Source organism: Kogia breviceps, chromosome 3, assembly GCF_026419965.1.
Source record: "Kogia breviceps isolate mKogBre1 chromosome 3, mKogBre1 haplotype 1, whole genome shotgun sequence".
Lineage (NCBI taxonomy): Eukaryota > Metazoa > Chordata > Mammalia > Artiodactyla > Physeteridae > Kogia > Kogia breviceps.
In genome coordinates, this window is record NC_081312.1 from 122,516,347 (window position 1) to 122,533,398 (window position 17,052).

The 17,052-nt window shown below is 42.4% G+C and overlaps 1 protein-coding gene across 1 annotated transcript in view; it reads left to right on the plus strand.

Moving 5' to 3' along the window:
• The window catches only part of AGBL1 (AGBL carboxypeptidase 1), a 216,117-nt gene that overhangs the window by 81,259 nt on the left and 117,806 nt on the right, over positions 1-17,052 (plus strand). The window contains exon 5 of the mRNA XM_059058824.2: positions 2,279-2,372. Coding sequence (XP_058914807.2) covers positions 2,279-2,372 — 94 coding nt within the window. The remainder of the gene's footprint in view (positions 1-2,278; positions 2,373-17,052) is intronic.

Consider the following 17,052-nt stretch of genomic DNA (forward strand, 5'->3'; position numbering starts at 1 on the left):
AATCTGTCCAAACCCACCTCTAATAAAGGAAAATCTAAGTGAGAAGTTTTGGCTTTGTATAGAGGAAAACTCATTAATGAGTAGGCAGAAGGTGTGTCACCCCCATTTGGAGCTTGCCAGCAGCACGAGATTTGAAGTATCTTATTTTGGTTTTGTAAAGAATAGTTAACATGAATAACTTACTCTCATTATGTACATTGATTATAGAGATCTTGAAGAATTCCTTCAGCAGGGAGCTCTGAAAAATGCTGAGATTTGCCTGTGGGTATGAGGAGGTGGCTATGTGTCTCCTATTCTAAGACAACATTTATTGTATGAACTGTTTCATGAAATATTTTTTATAAATACCATCACTCTCTACACATTGACTTTACTGATGAGAGGCAAGCAGAGTTCATGAAGCCCGTGGGTTGCTGTCGCTTTGGTGAATTGTTAGCCACTGTTGAATGTTCCAGCAAGTTTTCTAAACAGCTCCTATCTGCAGAAGGAATTGGCTGGAACAATAATGGGTCTGTGACAGCCAGCGAACCATTCGGCAGCTCTCAGGTGGCCAGTGAGCTTGCTTATAGAGCTGCCAGAGGTCTAACCTTGGGCAGGCATCCAGCATGGAAGAACTTAGTGAGGACTTTTTATTGTTATCCTCTTTCAGTTCCAAGTCTAAAGTCTCCCAAACTAGAATTCATGCTCTTAAAACTATTTCCTCCCTAACTCTACTTAATACTAGAATTTTGCTGAATTATTTGCCAGGAGTTTACGCCAGCATGTTTTCCCAATTTAAAAGTAAGGATTGAGTTAGTAGCCATGGGAAGGGAAGATTGACGGGCAGGGCTAGTATGCCAAATTCTTGAATTTTGATCCATTCAATGACTGCCTGTACTCGCCTCAGGAGGGACAAATGCATAGAGGATATTCCAGGAACACGCACTCCTGGTGATAACTAAGACATCAGCCTCAGTCTCTCTCTGGTGGACTGTGCTGGGATGAACTATATTAGAGACTCCAGTTTTCCAGTTTTCCTCCTTTCCTGAGGCTTGGAGCAAGCCAGTATAAGCCTCCCTTGTTTTTATCTCTTTGCTTCTCCCTGACCCCCTTGTTTCCACTCATATTTCCTGGAACAAAGCTGGCCCAAAGCACAAGGCATTCATAGGTCTCTGTTTTACTACAACAGTACAGTGAAGGAAAGGAAAAAGAGTCACACCTTGGAAGATAACCTTCTTTCCTTCTCCCACTGAAAGTTTTGCCTCAGGCCAAGATTCCATTTTGTATCCTGTGGGTTCCTCTTAATTTTGACATGATCAGAGCTCTTCCTAAAGTGAGCTGAGTGGAGTGAGGTCCTGGGAATATTGCAGAGTGGCTGGGGCATCATCAGAGATGAGAGGTTTTGTATCCAAAATACTTACCTGAAGCCACCAGGATGACCAGCTACCCCTTTCGGTCTCTTTCTATTATTCAGATCTATCACTCTGTTTTTATAGCCATCCAATTGGGCAAAAATGCAAAAATTTCTGGTAGTTACCTCTGAGCAGGACCAACTGATTCTTCCTTTGCCATTCTAATGGATAGAGGTATAGTCAAGCCTTAGCCTTTTAGTGATGGGCGATCTGAGTGCAAAAGTTGTAGGGGAACTTGGAACCAGGGTGCAACAAAAAGGGCACTATCTTCTTTATTTAAGTTGCTTCTTAAAGTTTTAAAGAAGTCAATCCAAGTTGGATTGAAACTTATCCCATCCACTTATGACTTTTCTTCATTGTGAAGTCTCTAAATAGCAAAATACGTCTAAGAAAGTGTTTTTAAGATACTGGCTCTGTGTGTTGTGTGTGTGTGTGTTGTGTGTTGTGTGTGTGTGTGCATGCATGTATGTGTGCATGCATGTATGTATCATATAGGAAGTCAGTGGTGGGTGAAACAGCTTGAACTTAAGTAGTTGCCAGGAACCCAAAGATCTGCTTACAGAAAAAATCTTCTGCTCGGCAATTGCCTTGGCTATTCTGATTGACTATACAAAGGAGTAGGGCAGTGGGCCACCAGAAATGAAAAACATAATTTCATGGCTTGGGACCCTTTTGAGAAAGAGATAGTGTGGGAAGATAATGTGTGCTTTTCAGATGATCTTTAACTTCCAAGCCAGGGATAAAAGACCATAGAGTTTCTCTGCTTTTAAGTTGCCTTTGGTAAGAAAGGTGATGGACCTCGCCTATCTTTCAGGCTCATTTTGTAATGCTGAAAATAACGCTTGGTTCAGATGGGTCAATAACTAGTGTACTTTTGTCTTTTTCAGTCACCACAGGAGCCATGCTGGGAATTAATGGAGCTATGGAACTGCTTCTCAAGGTCATCACCCCTTATACCCAGAAGCGCACCCGAGTAATCAGGTACAGAGCAGTTTCTAGTACTTTTGCCTTCTTTGTAGTAGATACAGATATGGGAATGATCTCATAGATATTCTCTTGGTACTTCCAGTTTACTTAGTGATGACTTCCCCCTTGTAGATATGGTACGATGATTTTATCCTGTCTCAACTCGCATCCCTCCCCACCCATGCATCATTTCCTCAGATTGTCACAACAATCTGAATGGATATAATATCATCTTCATTTTCAGATGAGGGAACTCAGATGTGGAGAGAGTCTCATCCAAGGTCACAATGCTAGGAAAAGGCAGAGTTGGGATTTGAATCCAGCCAGATATGTCTGACTCAAAAGCCCTGCTTTTGCCTGAAGCCTTCAGGTATCTCTTTTAATCACAGACTCTACCATAATGAGTACAGCCCTTAAAAGACAGTCCAGACATGATAGGGGAAGGTGATGCTCTCAGGGTTCCTAAATTTCTGATATGAAATTCTGATTGTATGCTAGTTTTGAGATGTGTTTTTATGATTGGAAAGTGAAACTCAGCCTATTCTCCCTGGCCCTGCCTCCTGGAGTGGAGTTAATCACAAACTTAAAAAAAGGGGAGATGGGGCTTCCCTGGTGGCGCAGTGGTTGAGAATCCACCTGCCGATGCAGGAGACGTGGGTTCGTGCCCCGGTCTGGGAAGATCCCACATGCCGTGGAGCGGCTGGGCCCGTGAGCCGTGGCCGCTGAGCCTGCGAGTCCGGAGCCTGTGCTCCGCAACGGAAGAGGCCACAACAGTGAGAGGCCCGCGTACCGCAAAAAAGAAAAAAAAAAAAAAAGATACGTGAATCTTTATTAGGAAGACATGGTCAGAGGTCTTAACCAGGAGATGGTCAGAAACACAGGCTTTAGAGATATTTGGAACCAATAAGATCCATCATTTATGGGAGTGACTCAGCGAGGACCTTGAAAGAATATTAGAAAAAATTCATCCAATTTCCAAGATATATGGAGTCATTTGGCAAAGTAACATTTCCATGACCAGCCATGAGATTTTCTGCATCCCAGCATCAATCTTTGGCTCATCTTCCACCTGATTGTTTTTCTCTTGGGTCACCACAGTAATGCCATTATCATCCATTCTCACCTGCAGCTCTCTACACCAGCATTTCCTAGAGTGAAAAACATTATATCTTGGTAAAAAAAAAAAATTTCTCATCAAATATATTGAGAAGTACTGGGTTAAACAAAGTTAGGTATATTTCTTTACTGTAAGACTTCTCAAAGCCTTCATAAAGCCAACACACATTCAGAATATTCAAGATGGGTATGTAATATATACCCTTTTCCAAAACTAATTTGGTTAGGGAACTATTTTTGTTTGCAGACCACCTTTTTCTGGGGAGTCAGTGTTGCATGTACCTCATTTGAGAAATCTCTTCTCTGAAGTGCAAATGTATTGCAAAATGGGATTCAACTAAACTCTGTCAAGGGATTCTCATTTAGTTAAGTATAAAACTTCAGAGTCACAAGCTCAGTGACCAAAAAAATTAACTTTCTTGGTTTTTCTGTAATTATATTTTATTTCCCTCTTAAACTTCCATTATTCAATTCAAATATGTTTGATTTGGATATTTCGGTTTTTATCGTGGTGTGTAGGCCTTTGCTGCTGACATATGCAGTCTTAACATGTCCTTTGGTCAGCAATCCATGAGCCATATCTTTTTCCCTTACTCACCAGGACTCTTCTAATCTGCTGTTGTCTCCATGTATCTCTTTGGCAGCTCAGGAATGTTTGGTTGCTTACCCTACATCATGTGAAAATCTAGTGATGTCTCCTGGGCCCATCCACATACCAGTATCACACAGTACTCACTCGGGTACCATGTTGTTTGGAGAGCTCCTCTAGGCAAGCCCTTCCCAGCTTACCTTGGCACTAGGCCCTTCCGTTCTGGGATCCTGATAGCTTTTATTGTCTTCCCTATTCAGACTGAGCTAGGGGGAGTAAGCAACAAAGCACAGAAGCCCTCTTCTCAGAGACTCATGCTAGTTGCCATCTCTATTGCTTTGCTTCTCCTGGAAAGTAACCCCAGGGATAAACAGGGGTGGATGTTTCTGATGACAAAATGACTTTTCAGGGACCTCAGGCATATTTCTGCATTTCTGGTCTGTTCTGTAAAAGTTAGACAAGATGATTCCCCTTCTTGATCCAAATGCCAAATGAAAACCAAACCTCCATAGAGGAGAGGCTTTTCCACCAACCATTTTGATAGAGCTGTCATTGCCATGGCATTTATTATGTGCTCTGCCCCACGCTAAGCTCTTAGCGTGCATTATCTCATTTGATCCTCTCCTCTCTTCTGCGAGGCAGGTGCTATTACTCTCCCCAATTTTACAGGGAAAAAAAAATTGAAGCTGAAAGAAGTTAAGTAACATGCTGGGATTTAAGTGAAAGAGCTGGAATTTAAACCCTGTCTGATATATGAGCCTTAGCTCTTAAACCACCACTGGAGTATCTTACACAGTCTATTTCCAGCATTTGATTTCTAAACCACCATATATAAGACAATCACAAAGCGGTTAAACTTTGTTTAAATTTGTTACCATCTAAACGCACATACTCATGGACCAATTTGCTTAATGATAGGGGGAGTCTTTCTCCTCCATCGTATGGCTCTTTCCTCTCAAAGGCGAAATAAATGTCTGTTCCCTCTGCTTTTGAATTCTTTCTCAAAGCTGCCTTGTTTTCTGACTTACCTCCAGCCTCCAGCAGCAAGACAAGAACAAAGGTGCTAAAATCAGAAGACCTGCCTTGTTGCCCTCTTTCTAGCTGATTCCTTGGCGAGCCATTTATCCTTTCTTAACTAAACTGTTACATTTCTCAAAGTGTGAATATCAAGTCCTACCTCTTAGGTTTGTTGGGGGCATTAAGAAATACTGTGCCAAAAATCGTGGAAGCTTTGATGTGCTTTCCTATTGTTCCTCGTTATGAATATAAATGCTATTGGGTACTTGGCTGCCTGTTTCAGATCTGGCAGCAAAGCTAGAGGTGAACATGCAGATAGGAAGTTTCTGCCATGACTCACCTTCTCAGATGAAGTCCGTCTCCCAAATAGTAACTAAGTTGTACCCCAATGAGTTCTACTCAACTCCACTTGGATGCCAGAACCTGTGGGTTTGAACGGGTCTTTCGGGGATGAAGTAACATGTCAGGGGACGTGAATAGCTTTACTGAGTGTCGGCCTCCAAATGCTAGCAAGCCCCGGGAGAGTTATTCTTGGATGCCTCTGTAGGAACAGATGCCCAGCGTTGTGTCACTATGACTCCTCCCTGCCCTGGAGATTAAACCTGCCCTGTTTCTCTAGCACAAACCTAAAATTAGTTATGCAGCTGTCCTCCAATAAAACCGTGTCTCCAGATAGTGTTCAGGGCAAGATTTATGACAGAGAAACAAACCGCACACCTTCTAGAGACAAGGGGCATGCAGAGCAATGTCACTCACCCTCTGTGGCCTTTTGCCAGCCCTCACTCTCAGGGGACGTGGCTATTCCAAGCCTTCCTCACTTCCCAAATACGCACCATGCTGGCAGAGTCTTACTGTCATAGATTTGTGTCGGCTTGCACCTGTTCCTTCATGACCATTGCTTTAGTCTGAGCAGTTTTCTTCAGACCTAGACAGCTCCTATAGCCCTCCCACTGGTATTTCCTGACTTCAAAGCAATCAAGATTGTGTCCCTCTCTCCATCTCCATCCTTCTCTTTTAGTCCTCTGCTCATCTTTCTTTCTAGCCAGCTACCCCTGCACCTGGGATGCCCTGTCCTGTTCCAGATCTTTCCTCATGTGCTTCCCTCCCTCTGGAGGGGCAGCCCTGCCTTCTTGAATGGCAGAAGCTGCCCCCATTCTTCAGACCCCACCTTATGGTGCCTGCTCCACCTCACCAGACAAAAGGAATTGCCCCTCCTCTGGCACTTTGTTCATATTTTCCTTTAATATATATCAGATTTGACTCCGTACCATGTTGGCGTGTGTGTCTTCTCTCCCATATAAACTCTAAACCTCCTAAAGGTAGAAGTCAAATTATATTTATCTTGCTGCTGTCCATTGGTCCTACCCAAGTGCTGGGACCATGGTAGGCTCTTAATTCAATTCAAAAGAAATTCTTCAATTAAAAACATTTTATATTGTGTGAATAACCTATCTAATGACAAATAAAAGCCAACATTTACTGAGTGGGTGCTATAGTAGGCACTTCATATTTATTATCTTATTATTCCTTGGTACCAAGCCAACTTCACATTTGACGTTCTATCATGTCTAAACTTGTCTGGGAAATGAAGTAGCTGGTCTACCCAGAACTCTCTTGCATGAGGGACTGAGGTGCCTCGCGGGAGGGGACTCATTCTAGAGAATGAGAAACAGCAACCATCAGCTTGAAAGAGAACAAAGTCTCACTGGAGGGGGTCTTTTGTCTCTTACTTAGAGTTGTCTGGGGAAACTGACTGAGATTGGCAGAAGAGAAAGATCTGCGTTTGACAGGATGTGATGGGCAGCATTCACATTCAAATTTTGCTTCCTATTTGAGACAGAGCTAGGCTTCCAGTATTTGGTTTGATAATCCATTCGCTGGAATTTATGGGGCTTTAGAATTTATGGGGGAGCTTTTTATGGAATCAGGGAGGGAGAAATGACACAGGGCCAGGGTGAGCTAGCTCTTGCTAGCTTGCTCTACTGTGAACAAGTTTGTTTATCTGCACCAAAGCTGTCTTTGAGCTTTCCAAGTTCACTAAGTAGAAAAATTTTTTGAGGCAAAGATGAATTGTTTGGGCTTCCCTGGTGGCGCAGTGGTTGAGAGCCCGCCTGCCGATGCAGGGGACACGGGTTCGTGCCCCGGTCCGGGAAGATCCCACATGCCGCGGAGCGGCTGGGCCCGTGAGCCATGGCCGCTGAGCCTGCGCGTCCGGAGCCTGTGCTCCGCAGCGGGAGAGGCCACAACGGTGAGAGGCCCGCGTACTGAAAAAAAAAAAAAAAGATGAATTGCTTGTCTGTGACTGACTCATCTTGTGACCTTAGAAGAGTCAGTGTTTGTTCCATGTCTCAACACCTTCTGTACCTTTGTGTCCTCATTTCCAGGGTGGACCTAAGGGTTTTGGTAAAAATGATGACAATTTCCACTGTCTGTCCACGTAACTATTTCCAAAGTGTGGCCACATTTTCACATGGTAATAGTTAACCCAACCTTTGAAGCTGAATTATCAGCTGTTATCATTGGTTTATTTCCCAGAACTTTAACCTCTGTTGGCCTCTCTTGCCTCAAAAACATCAGAGTCAGTCAGAAACGGGTTGAGTCTTCCTAGCAGAGGTTGGACCTTGAGCTCCATTGTATTCCCTGACCATTGCACCGTCCTTTGAGAAAGGGAACTCAGGACATCCGTGAGCTGAGATGGTTCCTTCATCCTTCACTTACAGTTTCTCTGGAGCTTTCCCAAGAAGACAGGAGGTCAGGAAATGTGTTGTTCAGGACCTTGCTGGTCTCACCCTCACAGAAGACAGCATTTCCAGTATTCACACCCCCTCAATGTCCTCTCAGGCTTTCAGCAGGGTTCTCATGCTGTGAGCTATGCTCATCAGGCTCAGGGGTTCCTGGGCGCCTGGGTTTCTATGAGGTCATGCTGTTCAGAGGCTGTGTGCTTTACCTGGGCTCAAACACTTTGACAATAGGAGAAGAGGGATGTGTTGGGTCTTTAGCAAGCCTCATAAGCAAATTCTTCAGCTTAGTCTCTTGTTGTCGGTTGTAGAATAGTTTTAAGTGAATAGTTTTAAGTGATCTGTGCGTAGAATAGTTTTAAGTGATCTTCTCCCTTCAAAGTCCTGATCTCAGGGTATCTCTGGCATTTGAGCTTTGCCTGAGTTCAGGATTACTAGGCATTGCTTCGTTGACAGCTCTTTATGGTGATTTCATCTTCAGTTTGTAAGCTCTAAAATATGTCCTGCTCCTCCTTTCCCTTCCCCCAAAATCCCTACTTTTTTTTTTCAGAGCCAGACCTTCTGGGCTTTCTCTGACCATCATACCATTCCACTTTTTGGATGAATGCAGACTCAACCAAAGCTAATGCGTTCCCTGAGATCATGAGCGATTGGGTGACTCAGTTACTTTGTCACTGAGACAAAGAAGCAAAATCTCCTGTTTTTCAAAATAGCTACTGAATTTCTCCCTGGGTGTTCATTTTCCCCTTAGCCTCCCATTAATGGCTTTGTGACTTTTGCTGCTCTCTGTTCAATATAATTAGACTCTGTGGTCTCCAGAGCAAGGACTCACATTGGGGTTTCAGAAACCATGTGCTCCCGGTCACTTGGACTCAGATACCTTGGAACAGGAACAAAAGAATACCACCCCAGCCCTACAAGTGCTTCTATTGGGAGTGAACAACACAGGCTCAACTTACTGACAGAGTGATTAGTGCGTTTGCCACCTGACTCCAAGCCTGTAGCTGATGGTGGAGTGAATAGTTTCCTACATATATTAAACCTTGGCGACTAGATTTGTTGGTTTAAATCCCTCTCATCTTTTTTGGGAAGCCAGTAATCTCTCCCTGATTAGAGCCAGTCATAGATATTCAAGGCATAGGATCTAAAGTTGGAAGGTCCTTAAGGATCTGCTGGTCCAGCTCCTTCATTTTAAGATGAGGTGACTGAAACTCTGAGATTGAACTAAGCCTTCTAACCTAATTTCAAGACACTATTCGTTTCTCTAAGATGCTCTACTGTATAATGAAAATCAAACTTGCCTTGAAGTAGGATTTTTAACATTTATTTGATGACATTGTAAGTGTTTGTCTTGGTGCTAGGCACAGGGGTTTGAAAACAACAGAAGGTGGACCCTGTCTTTCAAGTTGGTGACAGTCTATGGCAACAATAACAGTGCAGTGTGGGAGGAACTTTCTGACCCAGTGTTGGGCTTATGAAATGGACTGACTTCCTCTTCTGTGGAAATCTCCTCATCATGCCTTTATCTGGAAATGCCCTTAGAGCTGAGCCAGAAGGGCTTCTGTTGTGAGCCCTGTTCCTTAGGAGGCCCAGGACTTTGGAAAGCCTTCCTGGAAATGTGTAAAGTACTCCTTTGGGCCTGAGATGGGCTTGGGTTGGCAGTGTATCAACAGGGCTCCAGTTTGTTTCTCCCCCTTCAGGATGCTGTCTGATGCCCTAACACCTCAGTGAAGTGGACTGGATACCTTGAGGAGGAGAAGCTCTGGAACACATGCATATGGGGCTGTCCTGAGACTCCATGGCCAGTCCTTGATTCAAGGGGGATGATCTGGCAAGGAGATCACTCTTGCGGTCTGGTGTGGTATTTTGTCCTCAGCATGACAGGAGATGGGGCAGACAGAATGTTGCTGACATGCTGATTTTGAGTGCATCCAGTTGTTTGTATAGACAGAATCTCCAAAACAAAACTAAACTAAACTAAACTGAACTTCCTGGGCCTGTATACCCTAGGATGGTCATACGTGCCCTGCTTTGCCCTGGTGAGGGTTCTCTACAGAAACTCCATTCCCATCTTTATCTGCTGAAATTAGTTCTGTCCATATCTCTTCATGGATTTGCCTCCATTTCCCCTCTGTAGACTGGAGGCAGGCTCTTAAGAATTTTCACTTTCCGTAGAAATTAATCTTATAGCCCAACCTGACTCAGCAAGGAGCATTTGCAAAGAAGTTTGTATCTTCCTGTAAATCATGCCCTCCTCACAATACAGTAACTGCCCACAGATATATGGGTGAGGGGATTTGAAGAACCAGGGAGAGGTACAGAAAGACCTGTATCAGTAAAAACTCTTATGACCTTCACCCTTTGCTTTGAGGGAAGACATGCTTCTAATAGACCATTACCAAATTCTTCAGGGGTTGATTCCACACTCAGATACTACAAATTATAAAGCACATGGGTGAAGGAAACTCACTCTGCTTTTCATATGGGGCTGTGAATGGGTGCTGTGTCTGGGGATGTGTTTATTTAGCAGAGAGATAAGCCAGCTCAATTAATTGGAAAGGAAAGGGTCAAAAGGAAGCCATTAAGCAGATGTATTATCATCTAAAACTGGCTTCTTTTAAGAATTTAGACAGAGATTGCAGGATGGGAACAGATTGGAGGCTTTCTAAGTTCAATTATAGCACTATTTTAATATTAGATCACAAGTGATCGTTGATTATATATAAAAGAGCCAATGAGGGAGCTTCAAGATGGTGGAAGAGTAAGACGTGGAGATCACATTCCTCCCCACAAACACATCAGAAATATATCTACATGTGGAACAGCTCCTACAGAATACCTACTGAGCGCTGGCAGAAGACCTCAGACCTCCCAAAAGGCAAGAAACTCCCCACATACCTGGGTAGGGCAAAAGAAAAAAGAAAAAACAGAGACAAAAGAATAGGGATGGGACCTGCAGCAGTGGGAGGGAGCTGTGAAGGAGGAAGTGTTTCCACACACTAGAAGCCCCTTCGCGGGTGGAGATTGTGGGTGGCAGAGCGGGGGTAGCTTTGGAGCCACTGAGGAGAGCGCAGTAACAGGGTGCGGAGGGCAAAGCAGAGAGATTCCTGCACAGAGGATCGGTGCCGACCAGCAGTCACCAGCCCGAGAGGCTTGTCTGCTCACCCTCCAGGATGGGTGGGGCCTGGGAGCTGAGGCTCGGGCTTCAGTCGGATGCCAGGGAGAGGGCTGGGGTTGGCAGAGTGAACACAGCCTGAAGGGGCTACTGCACCACGGCTGGCTGGGAGGGAGTCCGGGAAAAGTCTGGAGCTGCCGAAGAGGCAAGAGACTTTTTCTTGCCTCTTTGTTTCCTGGTGCGTGAGGAGAGGGGATTAAGCGCGCCGCTTAAAGGAGCTCCAGAGACGGCGTGAGCCGCGGCTATCAGCGCGGACCCCAGAGACGGGCATGAGACGCTAAGGCTGCTGCTGCCGCCACAAAGAAGCCTGTGTGCGAGCACAGGTCACTGTCCACACCTCCCTTCCTGGGAGCCTGTGCAGCCCGCCACTGCCAGGGTCCCAAGATCCAGGGACAACTTCCTCGGGAGAACACACGGCGCGCCTCAGGCTGGTGCAACTTCATGCCCCTGCCACCGCAGGCTCACCCCGCATCCGTACCCCAACCTCCCCCTGACCTGAGTGAGCCAGAGCCCCCAAATCAGCTGCTCCTTTAACCCCATCCTGTCTGAGCAAAGAACAGACGCCCTCAGGCAACCTACAGGCAGAGACCGGCACAAATCCAAAGCTGAACCCCAGGAACTGTGCGAACAGAGAAGAGAAAGGGAAATATTTCCCAGCAGCCTCAGAAGCAGTGGAGTAAATCTCCACAGTCAACTTGATGTACCCTGCATCTGTGGAATACCTGAAGAAACAACGAATCATCCCAAATTGAGGAGGTGGACTTTGGGAGCAACAATATGCATATTTTTTCCCCTTTTTCTCTTTTTGTGAGTGTGTATGTGTATGCTTCTGTGTGTGATTTTGTCTGTATAGCTTTGCTTTTACCATTTGTCCTAGGGTTCTGTCTGTCTGTTTTTTGTTTTTGTTTTTTAGTATAGTTTTTAGCACTAGTTATCATTGGTGGATTTGTTTTTTGGTTTGGTTGCTCTCTTCTTTCTTTCTTTTTTGTTATTGATTAAAAATATTTTTTAATAATTATTTTTTATTTTAATTACTTTATTTTATCTTCTTCTTTCTTTCTTTCATTTTTTTCTCCCTTTTATTCTGAGCCATGTAATGACAGGCTCTTGGTGCTCCAGCCAGGAGTCAGGGCTGTGCCTCTGAGATGGGAGAGCCAACTTCAGGACACTGGTCCACAAGAGACCACCCAGTTCCATGTAATATCAAACAGCAAAAATCTCCCAGAGATCTCCATCTCAACGCCAAGACCCAGCTCCACTCAATGACCAGCAAGCTACAGTGCTGGACACCCTATGCCAAACAACTAGAAAGACAGGAACACACCCCATCTATTAGCAGAGAGGCTGCCTAAAATCATAATAAGGCCACAGACACCCCAAAACACACCACCAGATGTGGACCTGCCCAGCAGAAAGACAAGATCCAGCCTCATCCACAAGAACACAGGCATTAGCCCCCTCCACCAGGAAGCCTACACAACCCACTGAACCAACCTTAGCCACTGGGGACAGACACCAGAAACAACCGAAACTACAGACATGCAGCCTGCGTAAAGGAGATGCCAAACACAGTAATTTAAGCAAAATGAGAAGGCACAGAAACACACAGAAGATGAAGGAGCAAGGCAAAAACCCACCAGAACTAACAAATGAAGAGGAAATAGGCAGTCTACCTGAAAAAGAATTCAGAATAATGACAGTAAAAATGATCCAGAATATTGGAAACAGAATGGAGAAAATATAAGAAATGTTTAACAAGGACCTAGAAGAACTAAAGAACAAACAAACAGTGATGAACAACACAATAAATGAAATTTAAAATACTCGGGCTTCCCTGGTGGCACAGTGGTTAAGAATCCATCTGCCAATGCAGGGGACATGGGTTCAAGCACTTGTCTGAGAAGATCCCACGTGCAGCAGAGCAGCTAAGCTGGTGCGCCACAACTCCTGAGCCTGCACTCTGGAGCATTTGAGCCACAACTACTGAAGCCCGTGTGCCTAGAGCTCATGCTCTGCAACGAGAGAAGCCACTGCAATGAGAAGCCCATGCACCACAACAAAGAGTAGCCCCCGCTCGCCACAACTAGAGAAAGCCTGGGCACAGCAACGAAGACCCAACACAGCCAAAAATAAATAAATTAAATAAATTAATTTTAAAAAAATTCTCTAAAATGGATCAATAGCAGAATAACTAAGGCAGAAGAACAGATAAGGGACCTGGAAGGTAAAATAGTGGAAATAACAACTGCAGAGCAGAATAAAGAAAAAAGAATGAAAGGATTGAGGACAGTCTCAGAGAACTCTGGGACAACATTCAATGCACCAACATTCGAATTATAGGGGTCCCAGAATAAGAAGAGAAAAACAAAGGGACTGAGAAACTATTTGAAAAGATTATAGTTGAAAATTTCCCTAACATGGGAAAGGAAATAGTTAATCAAGTCCAGGAAGCACAGAGAGTCCCATACAGGATAAATCCAAGGAGAAACACGCAAAGATGCAATTAATCAAACTATCAAAAATTAAATACAAAGAAAGCATATTAAAAACAGCAAGGGAAAAACAGCAAATAACACACAAGGGAATCCCCATAAGGTTAACAGCTGATCTTTCAACAGAAACTTTGCAAGCCAGAAGGGAGTGACAGGACATATTTAAAGTGATGAAGGAGAAAAATGTTCAACCAAGATTACCCATCAAGGATCTCATTCAGACTTGATGGAGAAACTAAAACGTTTACAGACAAGCAAAAGCTAAGAGAATTCAGCACCACGAAACCAGCTTTACAACAAATGCTAAAGGAACTTCTCTAGGCAGGAAACACAAGCAAAGGAAAAGACCTACAATAACAAACCCAAGACAATTAAGAAAATGGTAATAGGAACATACATATCAATAACTACCTTAAATGTAAATGGATTAAATGCTCTAACCAAAAGACATAGACTGGCTGAATGGATACAAAAATAAGACCCGTATATATGCTGCCTACAACAAACTCACCTCAGACCTAGGGACACATACAGCCTGAAAGTGAGGCGATGGAAAAAGGTATTCCATGCAAATGGAAATCAAAATAAAGCTGGAGTAACAACTCTCATATCAGACAAAAATAGACGTTAAAACAAAGACTATTACAAGAGACAAAGAAGGACACTACAAAATGATCAAGGGTTCAATCCAAGAAGAAGATATAACAGTTGTAAATATTTATGGACCCAACATAGGAGCATCTCAATACATAAGGCAAATACTAACAACCATAAAAGGGGAAATCAATAGTAACACAATCATACTAGAGGACTTTAACACACAACTTTCACCAATGGACAGATCATCCAAAATGAAAATAAATAAGGAAACACAAGCTTCAAATGGTACATTAAACAAGTTGGACTTAATTAATATTTATAGGACATTCCATCCAAAAACAACAGAATACACATTCTTCCCAAGTGCTCATGGAACATTCTCCAGGATAGATCATATGTCGGTCATAAATCAAGCCTTGGTAAATTTAAGAAAATTGAAATTGTATCAAGTATCTTTTCCAACCACAATGCTATGAGACTAGATATCAATTAGAGGAATAATCTGTAAAAAAATACAAACACATGGAGGCTAAACAATACTACTTAATAACCAAGAGATCACTGAAGAAATCAAAGAGGAAATCAAAAAATACCTAGAAACAAATGACAATGAAAACATGAAGATCCAAAACCTATGGGATGCAGCAAAAGCAGTTCTAAGAGGGAAGTTTATAGCAATACAATCCTACCTTAAGAAACAAGAAACATCTCAAATAAAAAAACCTAATCTTTCACCTAAAGCAATTAGAGAAAGAAGAACAAAAATACCCCAAAGTTAGCAGAAGGAAGGAGGTCATAAAGATCAGATCAGAAATAAATGAAAAAGAAATGAGGAAAAAAATAGCAAAGATCAATAAAACTAAAAGCTGGTTCGTTGAGAAGATGTACAAAATTGATAAACCATTAGCCAGACTCAACAAGAAAAGAAGGGAGAAGACTCAAATCAATAGAATTATAAATGAAAAAGAAGTAACAACTGAAACTGCAGAAATACAAAGGATCATGAGAGATTACTACAGGCAACTATATGCCAATAAAATGGAAAACCTGGAAGAAATGGACAAATTCTTCGAAATGCACAACCTGCCAAGACTGAATCAGGAAGAAACAGAAAATATGAACAGACCAATCACAAGCACTGAAATTGAAACTGTGATTAAAAATCTTCCAACAAACAAAAGCCCAGGACCAGAGGGCTTCACAGGCAAATTCTATCAAACGTTTAGAAATGTGTTAACACCTATCCTTCTCAAGCTCTTCCAAAATATAGCAGAGGGAGGAGCACTCAGAAACTCATTCTACGAGGCCACCATCACCCTGATACTAAAACCAGACAAAGATGTCACAATGAAAGAAAACTACAGGCCAATATCACTGATGAACATAGATGCAAAAATCTTCAACAATATACTAGCAAACAGAATCCAACAGCACATTAAAAGGATCATACACCATGATCAAGTGGGATTTATTCCACGAATGCAAGGATTCTTCAATATATGCAAATCAATCAATGTGATACACCATATTAACAAACTGAAGGAGGAAATCTATATGATCATCTCAATAGATGCAGAGAAAGCTTTCAACAGAATTCAACACCCATTTATGATAAAAACCCTGCAGAAAGTAGGCATAGAGGGAACTTTCCTCAACATAATAAAGGCCATATATGACAAACCCACAGCCAACATTGTCCTCAGTGGTGAAAAGCTGAAAACATTTTCACTAAGATCAGGACCAATACACGCTCACCACTATTATTCAACATAGTGTTGGAAGTTTTAGCCAGAGCAATCAGAGAAGAAAAAGAAATAAAAGGAATCCAAATCAAAAAAGAAGAAGTAAAGCTGTCACTGTGTGTAGATGACATGACACTATACATAGAGAATCCTAAAGATGCTACCAGAAAACTACTAGAAGTAATTAATGAATATAGTAAAGCAGCAGAATGAAAAATTAGTGCACAGAAATCTCTTGCATTCCTCTACATTAATGATGAAAAATCTGAAAGTGAATTTAAGAAAACACTCCCATTTACCATTGCAACAAAAAGAATAAAATATCTAGGAATAAACCTGTGTAAGGAAACAAAAGACCTGTATGCATAAAGTTATAATACACTGTTAAAAGAAATTAAAAATGAGACAAATAGATGGAGAGATATACCATGTTCTTGGATTGGTAGAATCAACATTGTGAAAATGACTATACTACCCACAGCAATCTACAGATTCAGTGCAATCCCTATCAAACTACCACTGACATTTTTTACAGAACTAGAACAAAAAATTTCACAATTTGTATGGAGACACAAAAGACCCTGAATAGCCAAAGCAATCTTGAGAAAGAAAAACGGAGCTGGAGGAATCAGGCTCCCTGACTTCAGACTTTACTACAAACTACAGTAATCAAGACAGTATGGTACTTGTACAAAAACAGAAATATAGATCAATGAAACAGGATAGAAAGCCCAGAGATAAACCCACACACATATGATCACCTTATTTTTGATAAAGGAGACAAGAATATACAGTGGAGAACAGACAGCCTCTTCAATAAGTGGTACTTGGAAAACTGGACAGCTACATGTAAAGGAATGAAATTAGAACACTCCCTAACACCACACAAAAATAAACTCAAAATGGATTAAAGACCTAAATGTAAGGCCAGACAGTATAAAACTCTTAGAGGAAAACATAGGCAGAACATTCTATGACATAGATCACAGCAAGATCCTTTTTAACCCATCTCCTAGAGAAATGGAAATAAAAACAAAAATAAACAAATGGGACCTAATGAACCTTAGGAGCTTTGCACAGCAAAGTAAACCGTAAATAAGATGGAAAGAGAACCCTCAGAATGGGAGAAAATATTTGCAAATAAAGCAACTGACAAAGGATTAATCTGCAAAATTTACAAGCAGCTCATGCTGCTCAATATCAAAAAAAAAAAAAAGCAAGCCAAT